The sequence below is a fragment of the Oncorhynchus mykiss genome, chromosome 27 (assembly GCF_057628025.1).
Source record: "Oncorhynchus mykiss isolate SJ-2025 chromosome 27, ASM5762802v1, whole genome shotgun sequence".
Taxonomy (NCBI): Eukaryota; Metazoa; Chordata; class Actinopteri; order Salmoniformes; family Salmonidae; genus Oncorhynchus; species Oncorhynchus mykiss.
This window is the reverse complement of record NC_143048.1, coordinates 13,645,001-13,663,413: the sequence shown is the minus strand read 5'-3', so window position 1 is coordinate 13,663,413 and position 18,413 is coordinate 13,645,001. Positions and strand designations below refer to the sequence as shown.

Below are 18,413 nucleotides of genomic sequence, written 5' to 3'. Positions count from 1 at the left end.
ACTGTTCAAACGCTCTAACCACTAGGCTACGCTGCCACCCCAATGGTCCACACACACTCACACAGTTGTGAGGGCACAACAGCGCTTCTTCCCCCTCAGGAGGCTGAAAAGCTTTGCCGTGGGCACTCAGATCCGGAGAATTCTACACCATTGCTGCACCATTGAGAGCATCTTGACTGTCTGCATCCCCAATTGGTATGGCAACTGCAAGGCCCTCGACTCAACAATGGGTGGTGAGTACAGCCCTGTACATCACTGGGGCCGAGCTCCCGGCTATCCAGGACCTCTATGAGTTAAGCTGTAAACCATACTATTTACCAAATAGTTTTCATCTATATTTTACAGGCTATCTGCATTGACCCTTTTTGCACTAACTTGTTGTTTACGAAGCATGTGACGAATAACATTTTGATTTCACACACACACACACACACACACACACACACACACACACACACACACACAGACACACACACACACAGACACACACAGACACACAGACACACACACACACACACACACACACACACAGACACACACAGACACACACAGACACCCACATGCATACTGATGCTACGCACATACACACATACAGTGCCTTCGGAAAGTATTCAGAACCCTTCAATTTTTACACATTTTGTTACATTACAGCCTTACTCTAAAATATATATATATATATATATATATATGTTTCTCATCAATCTACACACCAGTGGTCCCCAAACCTTTTATAGTCCCGTACCCCTCCATACATTCAACCTCCAGCTGCGTACTCTCTCCAGCATCAGGGTCAGCGCACTCTCAAATGTTGCTTTTTGCCAACATTGTAAGCCTGCCACACACACACACTATCCGATACATTTATTAAACATAAGAATGAGTTTGAGTTTTTGTCACAACCCGGCTCGTGGGAAGTGACAAAGAGCTCTTATAGGAACAGGACACAAATAATAATATAATAATAATCAACAATTTTGCTCTTTATTTAACCATCTTACATATAAAACCTTATTTGTTTCTACAGAAATGGTGAATAACTCACCACAGGTTAATGAGAAGGGTGTGCTTGAAAGGATGCACATAACTCTGCAATGTTGTATTGGAGAGAGTCTCAGTCTTAAAGCATTTTCCACACAGTCTGTGCCTGTATTTAGTTTTCATGTTAGTGAGGGCCGAGAATCCACTCTCACATAGGTACGTGGTTGCAAAGGGCATCAGTGTCTTAACAGTGCGATTTGCCAAGGCAAGAAACTCTGAGCGCAGCCCTATCCAGAAATATGGCAGTGACTTCTGATTCAATTCAATTTTCACAGAACCACTTGTTGCAATTTCGATGAGGCTTTCTTGTTGAGATATCGGTAAGTGAACTGGAGGCAGGGCATGAAAGGGATAACGAATCCAGTTGTTTGTGTCATCCGTTTCAGGAAAGTACCTGCATAATTGCGCGCCCAACTCAATCAGGTGCTTCACTACATCACATTTGACATTGTCCGTAAGCTTGAGTTCATTTGCACACAAATCATACAATGATGGAAAGGCCTGTGTGTTGTCCTTTAGGGAGAAAGAAAGGAGTGCCAAATTCTTCATCATAGCCTCAGCTTTGTCCCGACCATTGAATATAGTTGCGGAGAGTCCCTGTAATTCTAGATTCAGATCATTCAGTCGAGAAAAAACATCACCCAGATAGGCCAGTCGTGTGAGAAACTACTCATCATGCAAGCGGTCAGACAAGTGAAAATTATGGTCAGCAAAGAAAACTTTAAGCTCGTCTCTCAATTTAAAAAATGTGTCAATACTTTGCCCCTTGATAAGCAGCGCACTTCTGTATGTTGTAAAAGCGTTACATGGTCGCTGCCCATATCATTGCATAATGCAGAAAATGCATGAGAGTTCCATGTCTGTTGACTCATCCAGCTGTAACATACATATACCAGGAGTTGTGCCAGGCCCACCATGTCTGTTGACTCATCCAGCTGTAACATACATATACCAGGAGTTGTGCCAGGCCCACCATGTCTGTTGACTCATCCAGCTGTAACATACATATACCAGGAGTTGTGCCAGGCCCACCATGTCTGTTGACTCATCCAGCTGTAACAGACATATACCAGGAGTTGTGCCAGGCCCACCATGTCTGTTGACTCATCCAGCTGTAACATACATATACCAGGAGTTGTGCCAGGCCCACCATGTCTGTTGACTCATCCAGCTGTAACAGACATATACCAGGAGTTGTGCCAGGCCCACCATGTCTGTTGACTCATCCAGCTGTAACAGACATATACCAGGAGTTGTGCCAGGCCCACCATGTCTGTTGACTCATCCAGCTGTAACATACATATACCAGGAGTTGTGCCAGGCCCACCATGTCTGTTGACTCATCCAGCTGTAACAGACATATACCAGGAGTTGTGCCAGGCCCACCATGTCTGTTGACTCATCCAGCTGTAACAGACATGTACCAGGAGTTGTGCCAGGCCCACCATGTCTGTTGACTCATCCAGCTGTAACAGACATATACCAGGAGATGTGCCAGGCCCACCATGTCTGTTGACTCATCCAGCTGTAACAGACATATACCAGGAGATGTGCCAGGCCCACCATGTCTGTTGACTCATCCAGCTGTAACAGACATATACCAGGAGTTGTGCCAGGCCCACCATGTCTATTGTCTCATCCAGCTGTAACGCATAGAATTCACTGGCTTGTATGGAAAGCAGGTATTGTTTCAAAACATCTCCTGCCGTGTCACTGCTGTGTTGTGAAACAGTGTTGTTTGATGAAGACATTGTCCCAGCCATATCCTCGGCAGCAGGAAGAATGAATTCCTCCACAATAGTCTGGGGCTTCCCTGTCCTAGCCACTCTGTAGCTCACCATATAAGACTCTTCTAGCCCCTTCTTATTAATGGTATCTGTTGCTTTTATACGTCTTACTACTCGAAAGTCGTCTTTGTTCTCACTCAAAAAACGCCTGTGGCTTATTTTTCAAATTGTCACGTTTAGTTTCTAAATGTCTGCTCAAGAGTGAAGGTTTCCCACAAGAGAGTAACGGTTAATGTGATTGGATGTTAATTATTTGACCAGGCTACCTGTATTTGACATTGTGTTGTTATTTTGCTGAGCACTAGATGGTTTAATTGTATTTTTGGCAGTGAAACGAGGCGTACCCCCGACGGCATTGCCCCTACCCCAGTTTGGGAATAACTGCTACACACAATACCTCATAATGACAAAAAAAAAACAGGTTTTTAGAAACATTTGCAAATGTGTGTTTCGCTGTGTGTGGGAGGGAAAGGGTTTTCAGCATCCTATTACTTTGTCTCTCAGTCCCTGTTTCTGTTTCTCTCATTCCTCTCTCTCTGCTCTGATCCTGCTCAGGAATAGGTCTTGTTGCTGTAAACACTGGCACATTTCCTCTTCAGCACACGGTTGTGCTTGCGTTCTGTTTCTTTCCTTCTCGTCTCATCTCAAGTGTAAGCAGCACCAACTTCATCAGAGAGGAGTAAAGTCCTAGAAGGCTGAAGGAATTAGGAGACGAGAGAGAGAGAGAATCACACACTGCACGACTAGGAAAAACACAGGAGAACGAGGGCAGGAAGGAGGGAGGCTACAGATAATCGAGTGGCAAGGTGTACAGGAGACACGTTTTGAGAGGGACTGAAAGAGGTCAGTACTCTGTTACTAGAGGGTAGCCTACCACTCCAGTCCTCAGGTGCTGAAAACTGGCCTGACAGAGAACTCAACGTAGGCTGAGGGCTCCCCTCCATGGCTATTACTCTGAAAACTGTACCATGGTCAGTGTTACAGCCGTCTGCAATGACCTGCCTTGTGGACACAATTAGAGGTTGAGTGGCCCACGTGTAATAGCTATTTTGTGTGTGTGTGTGTGCGCGCGTGCAGGTGTGTGTGTGCGCGTGCAGGCGTGCGTGCGTGCGTGTGTGTGTGTATGCGTGTGTGTGCGTGTGTGCGTGTGTGCGCAGAGCACTGGTGTTGCATATCAGGTCTCAGGCTCACTGCTGCCCCTTTGTTAGCCCACCAGACACGTGACCCAATTCAGTCTGCCTGCTCCCTCTACACACACATACGTGCACACACACACACAAACACACACACCCTGGAGAGAGGAAAGCCATCGATCCTCTCTCTCTCAGGCAATTTACAGTCGAGAGCCACAGTTTATTTACCAGACTGTAAAAAAAGAAAGGCTGAAGCATTTCCTTCATGGTTGGTTGGTGCTGTTAAATAGGCTGCATTCTGAATGTTTTGGGATGCCGCAAGGAGGTACACACACATACTCACACATTTCTCTATCCTCCATAGTTTTTTTTACCAGATTGGTGACAATGTGTCTTTGTAGTGGGGAACAGAACAGGCTTTTGGTTGTAAAGGGGGAGAGAGAGGGAGTGAGAGGGATAGGCATTGAACAGAGCCACACATCGATCCCAGTGCTTTTCAGATGAGTGTCTGGACTTGGCTCTGGCCAGCACTGGACCGGACAGTGGGGCTGTGTCCTGAAACTCAGAAGATGATTGGACAGGAGGAGAGTCACAAGTTATTTACTTCTGTGGGCTTAGTTGATTGGTATCTGATTTGCGACAATCGTTAGGAAAGTTGAGCTCTATCTCATACAGTGTGGCAAACAGGAATTTTGGATCAAACCATTCCCAGACAATTGATACACACACTTGACATGAGCCTGGTTGAAAGCACACTTACACTGGAGCTCATCCATGCACATAATGTTTGAATCATAGTAGCACAGCAACACAAGTCAACTGCATACATAGTTACTTTCAAACTGGCCCAGTGTATCTTTAGTTTACTCTGTTCGTATACTCCTAACAGTAGAGTGCATTTTGGGTACGGATGTACTTTGTGTGCACACACACTTGCTGTTGAGGTTTGGGAAATGCCTGCGGCTTGTGGTATGTTTCAGGAAATGACATCATCCAGGAACAGTTGGTGCAGGTTTCTAATTTCCATCCCAAACCCATGGAAATAGTCTGTCTGTTTGGGCTTGCCATAATATTGGAAGAATCGTGTGCAATAAAGATGAATACAAAAAGAAAACACAGGGCTATATTGTTGTCATAGACTGTGTATAGAATAACAACCAGCGTTTGTCTAAAATTTGGAACGAGAGTAGGAAGAAGAGGATGATACAAGGAGGGGGAGAGCTGTGAGAAGAGATGAGGAATCGCTGACATGGATAGAAAAATGGAAAGAGAGGAAAAGAGATGCCTATAGGAGAGAGTACATGACAACTATGTACATACAATGAAAATAACTGCCAGAGTTTGAGAATGGAGAGATGAGCACTGAGGAGGAGATGTCTCTTTTGTGCCACTGAGTCTGGCTTTAACTCCATGTCTACAAATTAAAAATGGATATGTTGGATTCATTCATTCATTTTTGGTTGAGATGGAGACATGAATCCAACATATTAATTAACAATTGAAGATTACATCTGAAATCAGTCAAAGCTTGAAACCCTGGGCCTGTTTTGTCTATTTTTAGTTGAACCCTGGGTTAAATTGAAACAATAGCTGTTGATGACTCATCGATATTTAGGCCGATGTTGGATTTGCTGATACATGACGTAGAAAAGATGGTTCCGTTTCATTTGCTCTGTTAAATCTACCCGATAGCAACAGTGAATCTAGTTATAGTAAGAAATCTTTTGCTTATCATTCTCACAATAGCGCATTGCTATTAGTCAGTGACAAATATGGAAGTTAAGTAGGACTGGACTTGGTTAAAACCCTGCATGGGAGATCAAATGGAGAGCTGTACATAAATCAATTCTCCAGTAGGAGGTGCTTCCCAGCTTATTTATTATTTGTTTTGACAGTGGATATAATGTTGGAGATCTGACATTGTTTCAAAGGTACAAATTCAACATATTTTATGAAAGATTGGACTATGTTAAAAATTGGTTACCAATTGGTTACCATAACATAATCCTGTGGTTAAAATGACACCCTCAAAACAACAGTTGATGATTTTTTTTCAAATCCAATGCATTTTCCATGTAGATTCCACGTCACTATGTTTGACAAATTATGTTAAAACAACGTTGATTCAACAAGTTTGTGCAGAGTGGGATGTGTATTGTGGGTTTGCATGTGATTCTGTCATGTTTTTTTCACAAGCACAAATGATTTAGTTTCGAGCGTTTGTACAGCACAGGGGGTTGGTGGCACCTTAATTGGGGAGGACGGGATCATGATAATGGATGGAGCGGACTCCGTGGAATTGTATCAAATCATCAAACAGACATTATTATGAGCCGTCCTCCCTTTAGCAGCCTCCAGTGTTGTACAGGTGGGCTATTTGATCGGAATTGCGTGAGTGTGTGTTCGCATGCGAGCGCTTGCGCGTGTGTGTCTGTTCATGGACATGAAAGAATATGTCTACCACCGCAGGTCCTGTGATTACTCGAGCATAGTTAAACATCAGTAAAACATTGGAGTTTACAAGTTGCGCCACCACACATAAATACGTAGCATTGAGGCCACTCAAAAGTGAAACATCAGAGTACACACACACACACACAGCTTTGTTTTCGTGAATTTTTGGGGAGTAAAAATGTGTTTCCATTCAAAATCCTATTTTCCATAACCCTTAACCGAACCTTAACCCTAATCTGACCTCTAACGCTAAACCTAACTCAAACCTAACCCTAACCGTAAACCCAAACCCTAAACCTTTCAAATTAGTATTGTATTCCTACCTTGTCAGGACATTGTGGTCTTGATAATGTAGGAAAACATGTACACACACACACACACACACACACACACACACACACACACACACACACACACACACACCAAGCCAGCTCTACTGGTGGGCCCTCATTTGGGTCATGAGAAATTCAATTAACAACACCGAGCAATCAATGTTAACAGTGCCTAGGGCTCAGCACACCACCCCACACCACACCACCCCATACCATACCATACCACCCCATACCACACCATACCACCCCACACCACACCATATCACACCACAGCACACCACCCCACATCACACCACATCACACCACACCACATCACACCACACCACACCAGGCTGCATGGCTATTTCTGTTGGGGTAAAACCTTTACTCCAGGGGTAGACAACTAGATTCAGCCGCAAGACCATTTTTGTCGATGTGGATGGTCGGGGGGTCGGAACATAATGATAATATTTTTTAGACTGCAAATTGACCACAACTAAGCCCAAAAAAAGATTTATTTGAAAATAAGAATCATTATATACCTTGATTACATTGAGACACGATCCACATGTCTCTTTTTTATTTTTTATAATATAATATCTTTTTTAATTATCACTCACAGGCCGTTTGGCCCGCGTGCCGCCAGTTGCCTGCTCTTCTCTTCTCCATGATCCCATGGGAAAACAGAACAACAACACAGTTGGAAAACCATAAATATCCTGTATTCTAATTCCTAATTTAAATGCAATCCACAGGGGAAGATTACTCATAGTTTTGTTTAGGTGTGCACTCCAGTTAGCTCCATAGAAAAATAATGACTATATTCTAATTCTATGTGTAATCAACAGCAAGAACAGGGCTCTGGCGAGTGGTGAACAGCAGAGCTAGTGTTACCATGGGAATGATTAGGGTGTGATGGTGATGTTAAAACACTGGTTGATTGAATTCTTTGGAAGCCATTTTTGTTACGTAAGGAGGAATCTGAGCAGTATGTGTTCCCATCCAGCCTGTGAGGTCATCGTGTTCGATAACTATACCATTAATAGGCTTATGGGAGAGCTCAGCCCACCGCTGTACGCTTTGCCCACAGTGAATTATCAAGCTAATCTCTCTATATGACACAACATAGATGGACACACTTTCCTTCTGGCTGTCTCCCATTTTGTGAAGCTATCTCTCTTTCTTTGTCCTCCTCTCATGCACTGTCTATTTTTACAGATCTAGCTATCTCTCGCTCCCTCTTTCTCTCCCTTCATCTCTCTTTTCTCCAGCTGAGAGAGAGAGAGAGTTGCTTCCTTGTCTTCGGAGCAGTATAGTGCTTAGTGAATGAATGGCTCCCAGGCAGAGGTGAACGTGTGACCAGGCAGGCTGCAGGCACAGAAAAGTCCCCCCATCCCAGACCCCTGCCTACAGCCTTCAGCCTCACTGGCCATCACAGATGGACGGATGAAACTGTGTCACCGCTAGCCTAATCACCTCTACGCTCCGCTCCGCTCCTCCCCCTCTCACTCTTTCCTCTCTCATCCTCTCTCATTCTCATCCTCTCTGTGTCCCCCTGTATGTCCTCTTCATCCTCCCATCCTCTCGGACAGGTTTTGGAGAGGCTGAAAATGAACCGTCCCTCTCACAGGCAATTCAGACAGGAGTGTGTGTGTGTTAGAGACACACGTACACATTACACACACACAGCTACAGGGGTCTGTGTGAATGTGTCGGTTGCCTTCTCTCCAAGTTAATCTCTTAAGAAGAGGTGTGGTTCTCTCTCTCTCTCTCTCTCTCTCTCTCTCTCTCTCTCTCTCTGATCCCCAAGCAGATTTTCATCGCATGTTGTGTTAGTTGAATTCTCCTCCGCTGCTGCTGCTGCCGCTGCGAGTCTCAGGGCGTTCTCTTTTTCGCATTTTTGAACACCCATCATCATCATCTCTCCACTTCTTCTTCTACTGCTCTCTGCCTCTTCTTCTGCTTTCACTAGTCTGAGATGAGTTTGAGCGCTGAGATGGGGGAGGCCATCGAGCTAAGGTGAGTGTTTGTGGCTGGGGGGATTGGGGGGGGGGGTACAGTAGGATAGGCTGATGTGTTGCAGTAGCTGTGAACACAGGTCAATAGCCTAGCTCTAGCGTGTCTGTAGTTAGCGATAGCATTAGCCTCGGTTATTATTGGCCATAGCCATTTCAGCAGCTGTCAAAACTGACGGGGCGTCTACTAGCTTATTCCAGGAGCTCATAGTCTTAGCGGCTCTATTAGCCCCCGCGCCCATATGGACCCGATTAGAGTCTCAATTGATATCCCAAAATACCTCATATTTGTTTATGTGCCGCTTGTGCGACATTAAATGTTAAGGGATGTTTTCATAGCAGAAAAGGATGAATCTTAGTAATCTTACCACCACAGAAGTAGAAGAAGAAGAAGTAGCAGCAAAAGCCAAGTTAAGCAGACACAGGAGAAAAGTGGGACTGTTTTTGTCTTTTTGTTTGAGTGATTGGCAATGCAACACTTCTCTTATGTTGAGAAAAGGGAAATGCTTTTCACACGTTATTTCCTGAGGTGTGTGTTTGAGAATTGTGAGATGTGAGTGCTGTCTGCACACTTGCTCTTGTCTGAATGACTCCTTGTGGATAGAGAGCCTGTGGCCTGGGTCTAGCCTGGGCAGATAAGAGCATGTGAGAGGTCTTCACATGGCTGCTGTGTTTTAACATTAGTCCTGCTGTTTAGGGAGCCCCTACGAACACCCTGGACCAGCTGGACCGCCCACTGCAGCCATGCCCGCGCTCTCTCTCTCTCTCTCGCTCTCTCTCTCTCTCTCTCTCTCTCTCTCTCTCTCTGCCCTCTCTCTCTCTCTCTCTGCCCTCTCTCTCTCTCTCTCTCTGCCCTCTCTCTCTCTCTCTGCCCGCTCTCTCTCTCTCTCTCTGCCCACTCTCTCTCTCTCTCTCTGCCCGCTCTCTCTCTCTCTGCCCGCCTCCAAGGGCACAGGGGGATTTAGGTGTTTCTGTTGTTAATCTCCATGTCTTGGAGCACACACACAGGCGTGTGTATCTCATCTCCACTCAGAGGCCCTCGGCTAAGAGCTTAGCCTGTGTTTGTGAAGAAAGGAGGGAGGCACAGAGGAAAGAGGAGTATGAGTAAGCTATGAGGGCACAGCTGTGTGTTTGGGAGGGACATTACATTTATCTTTATTTAACTAGTCAAGTCAGTTAAGAACAAATTCTTATTTACAATGACGGCCTAGGAACAATGGGTTAACTGCCTTGTTCAAGGGTAGAACGAAAGATTTTTACCTTGTCAGCTCGGGGATTCAATCTAGCAACCTTTCGGTTACTGTTCCGCTCTAACCACTAGGCTACCTGCCCCCCCTAACACTGGGAAGAGGGAGGGACATCAGACAATCTTGTGGTAGGATTTACTCCACCCACACAGATGATAAGTCAAAATGTTCTGATTTTGTAGCAGGTCTATGAGATGAGAAAAGGTGACATGGCACATAGGTTCTACTTGCACCATATGGCTCTGTGTCATAGAACGTCTTACCTTCACATCGCAAACATATTACCGTATTACCGCTACCCTTTAGCTTGTTATTCCCAAGCCTCAATGCTCCCTAACAGGTCTCACTGTGGTTGTATCCCAAATCACCACCCTATTCCCTATGTCAGTGGTTCTCAATCCTGGTCCTGGGGACATAATGGGGTGCACATTTTTGTTGTTGTCCTAGCACGACACAGCTGATTCAAATCATCAAAGCCTTTTGATGAGTTGATGATTTGAATCAACTGTGTAGTGCTAGGGCAAAAACAAAAATGTGCACCCCATTGGGTCCCTGGGAGCAGGATTGAGAACCAGTGCCCTATGTAGTGCACTATTTGGGACCTGGTCAAAAGTGGTGCACTACACAGGGAATAGGGTGGCATTTGGGACATGTCCACCTGTCTCTCTCAGTGATCATATCCGAAAGGCAGAGACAATACTGGATCATTGTTGGTCTCAAGTTGCTCCTGTCCTGTTTGATATTGATGTCCTTGATTAGTCATCATTTTGAGATCACTTGGCAGAGATGCAGATTGGGAAGGCAGGTTGATTTGTTGCCAGAAAATGAAATAGACACTGCTGCTGTATCTTTACTGTAAACACATGACACTCCTTAGACACTGCTGCTGTATCTTTACTGTAAACACATGGCACTCCTTAGACACTGCTGCTGTATCTTTATTGTAAACACATGACACTCCTTAGACACTGCTGCTGTATCTTTACTGTAAACACATGGCACTCCTTAGACACTGCTGCTCTATCTTTATTGTAAACACATGACACTCCTTAGACACTGCTGCTGTATCTTTACTGTAAACACATGACACTCCTTAGACACTGCTGCTGTATCTTTATTGTAAACACATGACACTCCTTAGACACTGCTGCTGTATCTTTACTGTAAACACATGACACTCCTTAGACACTGCTGCTGTATCTTTACTGTAAACACATTACACTCCTTAGACACTGCTGCTCTATCTTTACTGTAAACAGATGACACTCATTAGACACTGCTGCTCTATCTTTACTGTAAACACATGGCACTCCTTAGATACTGCTGCTCTATCTTTACTGTAAACACATGGCACTCCTTAGACACTGCTGCTCTATCTTTACTGTAAACAGATGACACTCCTTAGACACTGCTGCTCTATCTTTACTGTAAACACATGACAGTCCTTTGACACTGCTGCTCTATCTTTACTGTAAACACATGACACTCCTTAGACGATGCTGCTGTGGCTTTACTGTAAATGCATTCTGATAGATGCTTTGATAAATTGGCACTAAATAGTAATGACCGTAATAGGAAGTCAATTTGCTCTCTCCTAGTTAGCAGTATGTATGCTTGGTCTTACTGGTCTGGGTGAGTGTCTGTTAGAGAACTGGGAAGTCACTGCTATGGAATCTTTATGGAAATTCCAACTCGGCCTTGGCAGTTGGCACACTCACTCGACCCCTTCTTCGATGATGTGTATATATAATGGAAACAGAGAGCAGAAGTCCCCACACACACGCAGGCACACACACACATACACACACACACACACACACACACTGAAGCTCGACACCATCCACATACACATGCAGACGGTTATGTTGACCTGTAGCCTTACATGCTGACCAGACTGCACACGTTGATTTTGTCCACACACACCAGATGCGATCACGACACGCAGGTTGAAATATCAAAACAAACTCTGAACCAATTATATTAATTTGGGGACAGGTCAAAAAGCATGAAACATTTCTGGCAATTTAGCTAGTTAGCGCGCTGTTGCTAGTTAATTTGTCCTGGGATATAAACATTGGCTTGTTATTTTACCTGAAATGCACAAGGTCCTCTACTCTGACAATTAATCCACAGATAAAACGGTCAACCAAATTCGTGTCTAGTCATCTCTCCTCCTTCCTTCAGGCTTCTTATTGTTATTATTATTATTTTGGACTTAATATGCCGGTTGGCAAACAACTGTAGGTGCATTACCGCAACCGACTGGAGTGTGGACCTGAGTTCATCTTTCAATCCCCCCGTGGGTATATGCTCCCCCTAAAAACCAATGAGGAGATGGGAGAGGCAGGACTTGCAGCCCCTAAAGTGTAAAAAATAGAACCCATTTCTATTTTAGAGACTGGCCACGCAGACACGTGCTAGCAGTGTGGGTGCAATGATTGAATAACATGTATGTGTACATTTATTTTTGCAACATTCGCGCAGAATAGCAAGACATTGTTTACTGTGCCATACATTACAATGGGATTCAGTAAGGAGCTGTAAATGTTACTAATCTCCTGGAGAGAAAAATGCTGCCTCTGCAGAAACAAGACAAATAGTGATAAGGCACATTTAATGCCTTTTAGCGTTATGACTTAATGCATTTAATATTTGTTTGTTTTTTTGCGCCCTCCCTCACACTAGCTGTTTGCGCTTGAAATGTGTCTCCACGGCCATAAATAATAAATAACGTGACAACTTTAAAGATATTCCCATGACTGCGTTGTTAGGCGTGTTCAGTTCTAATATGGTGTTCTATTAGTGGGTTTGTGGAACTACTTCCAGAGAGTCCCACCACCACACCTGTTGTCATGGGGATGCACCCTATTCATGTACTTTATATGCTGCGGAATCCCAGAGATCAGCAGAGCAGAGCAGTGTGAGTGACAGGCAGTCAGAGACCAGGGCAGGGCATCCCTCTCATTATATTAACTGACTTACTCTCTGACCAGCCTGTGGTTCAGTCTAATTGAGTTTGGGCCTTGGACCTTCTCAGCAGTGGTCTTCTCAGAAGCCCCTCGGCCTGTGGCTTCTTCTTCCTAATTGCATTAGGAACCACAGGAAGGACTGATTGAGTGTTAGTGTCGTAGCCTGTTTAAAGCTAATTATGTCTGTTGCCATGCCGAGGTACATCAACTATCTGACCACAATAACAGATGCCCTGTCTGTTCTGACCCCCACACCCATCCGGATCATCAGAGGTGTAAAGTAGTTAAGTAAAAATAATTTCAAGTACTACTTAAGGAGTTTTTTGTGGTATCTATACTTTGCTTTACTCTTTATATTTTTGACAACTTTTACTTCACTAGTTTTCTAAAAAAAAAAGAATGTGCTTTTTACTCCATACATTTTCCCTGACACCCAAAAGTAGTCGTTACATTTTGCATGGCTAGCAGGACAGGAAAGTGGTCCAATTCAGGCACTTATCAAGAGAACATCCCTGGTCAACCCTACTGCCTCTGATCTTGTGGATTCACTAAACACAAATGCTTCATTCGTAAATAATGTCTGAGTGTTGGAGTGTACCCCTGGCTATCCGTACATTTCAAAAACAAGAAAATGGTGCCATCTTGATTGTTTAATATAGGGAATTTGAAATTATTTATTCTTATATACATTTTAGCAATTACATTTACTTTTGATACTTAAGTATATATACAACCAAATACTTTTAGACTTTCACTTAAGTAGTATTTTACTGGGTGACTTTCACTTTTACTTGGGTCATTTTCTATTAAGGTATCTTTACTTTTACTCAAGGATGAAAATTGGGTACTTTTTGCACCACTGTGGGTCATCCGGGTCACCACTGTTTGGAAGTGTGGGTGGGGGTAAGATTGTGTGTGTGTGTAGAGGGCAGATGTGTGTGTGTGTAGAGGGCAGATTGTGTGTGTGTGTAGAGGGCAGATGTGTGTGTGTGCGTGTGCGCACACGCGCTGCGTGTGATGTGTTTGTGTTGTGTCAGAGGTTATATATCTGTATAATCTACCTTACATCAGAGTCCACAGTCCTGGCTGTCGCCCACACTGTCATCACAGCCTACACAAGGCATGCATGGTCCATGTTACTGTGTTGGAGGGTGATTGAATTACGGCATGGCCTAATTGACATGAATGTAGATGTGGAATGACAGAGAGTGTCTGCTGGATGAACTATGAGAGGGAATGGGGAGAGAGACAGGGAAAGAGAGAGAGACAAGGATGGAGAGAGAGACAGGGATGGAGAGAGAGACAGGAAAAGAGAGAGACAGGGATGGAGAGAGAGACAGGGAAGGAGAGAGAGAGTGAAAGAGAGAGAGAGACAGTGAAAGAGAGAGAGAGACAGTGAAAGAGAGAGAGACAGGGAAAGAGAGAGACAGGGAAAGAGAGAGGGCTGGAAAGGTACTGTAGATAAGTGTGACGGTGGAATGATATATGATCGGGATTGAGGAGAAACAATGTTTAGTTACACAATGATGGGTGAGAGAGTGGTGCTATGTGATGGATGGTGGTGCTACAGGCAGTAGTTAGCATAGTGACAGTGGAGGAGAGAGCATTTTTTTTACGCAAAATGAAAATGTGCATTTTTTATTGGACAAGTTCAGGTATTCCCTCACTGTTTCATCCTGTTTTCTTCCCTTTGGTGCCTAATGAATAGGACCCAGTGCTGGTGAACTGAGGATAAACAGGGTTGGTGGGGGGTAGAGAGGAGACTGTCCCAGGCAGACAGGAAGTCTGTGCTGGTTAGAGAGAGTGTCAGTCCGTCAGGCTGAAGACTGCCTTTACACATGACAGCCTCTGTTCCAGCTGTCTCTCCACATCAGCTTTCACACACGCACACCCACCCACCCACGCACACGCACCAGCACACAGCCCACGCTCATTATAATATGCGTAACCATCCCGTTCCAGTACACAGGCCTTCATACTGTACTGTAACCTCCAGAGCGTCACTGTTGTATTTGTTCAGTGTTTCCAGTACAGACTACAGATGGTGATGTATTAGCAGTGTTCTGATACAGTTATGTCTTGTCCTCTCCTCAGGGGTTTCTCTGTATCAAATGAACTATGGCTAATGTGACATCGACAGGAAGGGACCGCTGACCCCAGAGTTGCGTATCACTGGAATGAAGTGGGGCCGACCTCTTCTCCCAGGGTCAGACAGCAGTCAAAACACTGCTGCCCCTGTTTATGTGGGCTTGGTTCCGCTCCCTCATTCCACAACCACACACACACACACACACACACACACAGAGAGAGAAGGGGTGGAGGGAGGGGGGGTTGGATATGTGGAATGGGGGGAGCGGAAACAGACGGTTGTCGTGGGGACAAGCCGACTCTTTTCTTGCTCTGGGTCGCTCAGTATTTACATTTAGTGTCCGAGAGGCCCCGGAAATTGGATCATCCTGAGGCAGCACAGTGTATATGTGATCTATTAATAAAACGTCTTTCTCCACATCAAATACAACATTTTAAATAAATAAATAAAATGCAGTTAACATCATAAAGACGGTTCCTGTTTTTACACAACAGACGTTTGTTTCCTCACCACTCCCTCAGTAAATCATTTTTGACACGTTCCTGCAACGCTCCCTGATCTCTAGTAGAATCTAATCACTAGCTGTCTCTCAGTGTGGCGGCTGCTTACCCCCTGACCACGGATAGTTGGTCTATTTCTCACTTGCTTTGGTAAACATTTTCCCTGCTCCCTGCCCTGTGGGCAGGCTTTTCTAACTGTGGGAGACCATGATACTTTACCCAGATAACTATATTACCTCAGTAACGGTAATAAACTCAGTCAACTCTGTTGTTCCTCTATAGACTTACCATTACTGAATGAACTAGACTGATGTTCTACTAACCTAGTGTGTGAATGAACTCCGACTGATGTTCTACTAACCTAGTGTGTGAATGAACTAGACTGATGTTCTACTAACCTAGTGTGTGAATGAACTAGACTGATGTTCTACTAACCTAGTGTGTGAACGAACTAGACTGATGTTCTACTAACCTAGTGTGTGAATGAACTAGACTGATGTTCTACTAACCTAGTGTGTGAATGAACTAGACTGATGTTCTACTAACCTAGTGTGTGAATGAACTAGACTGATGTTCTACTAACCTAGTGTGTGAACGAACTAGACTGATGTTCTACTAACCTAGTGTGTGAATGAACTAGACTGATGTTCTACTAACCTAGTGTGTGAATGAACTAGACTGATGTTCTACTAACCTAGTGTGTGAATGAACTTGACTGATGTTCTACTAACCTAGTGTGTGAATGAACTAGACTGATGTTCTACTAACCTAGTGTGTGAATGAACTAGACTGATGTTCTACTAACCTAGTGTGTGAATGAACTAGACTGATGTTCTACTAACCTAGTGTGTGAATGAACTAGACTGATGTTCTACTAACCTAGTGTGTGAATGAACTAGACTGATGTTCTACTAACCTAGTGTGTGAACGAACTAGACTGATGTTCTACTAACCTAGTGTGTGAATGAACTAGACTGACGTTCTAATAACCTAGTGTGTGAATGAACTAGACTGATGTTCTACTAGCCTAGTGTGCATGTGGAGTGTTTTTTACAATGTTGTTGTATTTTTACCCCAATTTCGTGATTACAATCTTGTCTCATCGCTGCAACTCCCCAACGGGCTCGGGAGAGGCGAAGGTCGAGTCATCGAAACCCCCGAACCTTCTTCACACCTGCACCAATGTGTTGGAGGAAATACTGTTCAGCTGACGACCGAAGTCAGCCTGCAGGCACCCGGCCCGCCAGGAGGAGTCGCTAGAGTGTGATGAGCCAAGTAAAGCTTCCCCGGGCCAAACCCTCCCCTAACCTGGACTGTGCGTCGCCCTATGGGACTCCCGGTCACGGCCGTTCATGACACAGCCTGGGATCAAACCCCAAGTTGTATTGACGTGCCAATGCGGCGGCACAGAACCTTAGACCGCTGCACCACTCGGGAAGGCCTATATGGAGTGCTTTTGTTTCAAACACTGCTTCCAAAGTCTTGAACAGGAATACGCATTTTCCATAGACAAATTGAAATTCTGTTCCTCTCAAATTAATTTAGGATGATTTATCTCTAAATTCACTATCTTTGTGTGTACTCTGATGTTCCACTGTGGCCTCAATGCTGTGTGTTTATGTGTGGTGGCCCAACTCAAATGTTTTTCTGATGCTAGAGTCCATCCTAGTTTTATTAGCCTGTTTAACCACTATCTGTCTCTCGTTTTTCCTGTTGTCTATCCTCTCACTCCTCTCTCTCACAATTCAATTTCAATTCAATTTCAATTTAAGGAGCTTTATTGGCATGGGAAACATATGTTTACATAGCCAAAGCAAGTGAAATAGATAATAAACAATACAAATTGTCTTTCTCTCTTTCTCCATATGTTTGCTATCGTTTACCTCCAACTACTAATACACACACACACACACACACACACACACACACACACACACACACACACACACACACACACACACACACACACACACACACACACACACCTCTTTCTCATCTTTGTTTTGTCTTTCTCCCCATTTGGTTTCTCTCATAACTGCATACTGGTCTTGTTTTTATATCTTTTTACTTTTACTTCTCTGACACACACACACACACACACACTCTCCCTCCCTCCTGCCTGCTCTACTTCTCTGATTCCTGTTGTTAATATCGCAGAGATTTATGTGCACCGTGACTGAGAGAGAAAAGAAAGCCCATGTAGCTGTAATCTAGTGCTCTGATTCCAGGCTTGTATATCTGTGGCTAGAGCAAGGTGAAGGGAGGAGGAGGTGATGGAGAGATGAAAAGGAGGAATATAGGTCAGACTGACAGAGATGGAAATAGGGAGAAGGTTGATTAACTCACAGAGGAGAGAAAATCTTAGAAAAGGGTGTAAGAACAGAGGTATTCAACATGTCACGGTTTGTATAACAGATGCACAGGGCGAGAAAGGGAGACATTCAGAGAGAGAGAGATGTAGAAAGAGAGAGACAGGTTGCTTATGCACACTGTCACACAATAATACCCACCACCCAAAGCCAGCCCAATCCCATGTTGCATGTGGAGACACTGCCATACGGGGTGGTATGTTTCCCCACTAGCTGTGTGTCTGGATGGCTTACGGTAATGCTGGCCAAAGACACACAGTGGGAGAGGACTGTCGCTTTCCCAGCTCACGGCTGTAGCTTGTCTCTCTCTCTCTCTCTATTTATGTATCTCTCTCTCTCTCATTCTCTCTCTCTCATTTTCTCTCTCGCTCTCTCGTCGTTCTCTCTCTATTTATGTATATCTCTCTCTCTCGTTCTCTCTCTCTCTCTCTCTCTCTCTCTCATTCTCTCTCTTTATGTATCTCTCTTGTTCTCTCTCTCTCGTTCGCTCTCTCGTCGTTC

At 44.4% G+C, this 18,413-nt stretch overlaps 1 protein-coding gene across 2 annotated transcripts in view; it reads left to right on the top strand.

Annotated features, from left to right (window-relative positions):
• LOC110507564 (numb-like protein) overlaps positions 1 to 18,413 on the top strand; it is a 62,004-nt gene that overhangs the window by 17,368 nt on the left and 26,223 nt on the right. Inside the window, exon 1 of one of the 2 annotated variants that reach the window (XM_036964704.2) lies at positions 7,331 to 8,742. The exons of the other annotated variant lie outside the window; for it this stretch is intronic. Within the exon in view, the coding sequence (XP_036820599.1) occupies positions 8,702 to 8,742 (41 nt within the window). The 5' untranslated portion in view covers positions 7,331 to 8,701. Of the gene's footprint in view, positions 1 to 7,330; positions 8,743 to 18,413 lie in introns of those variants that run through there. 2 annotated transcript variants of the gene reach the window in all.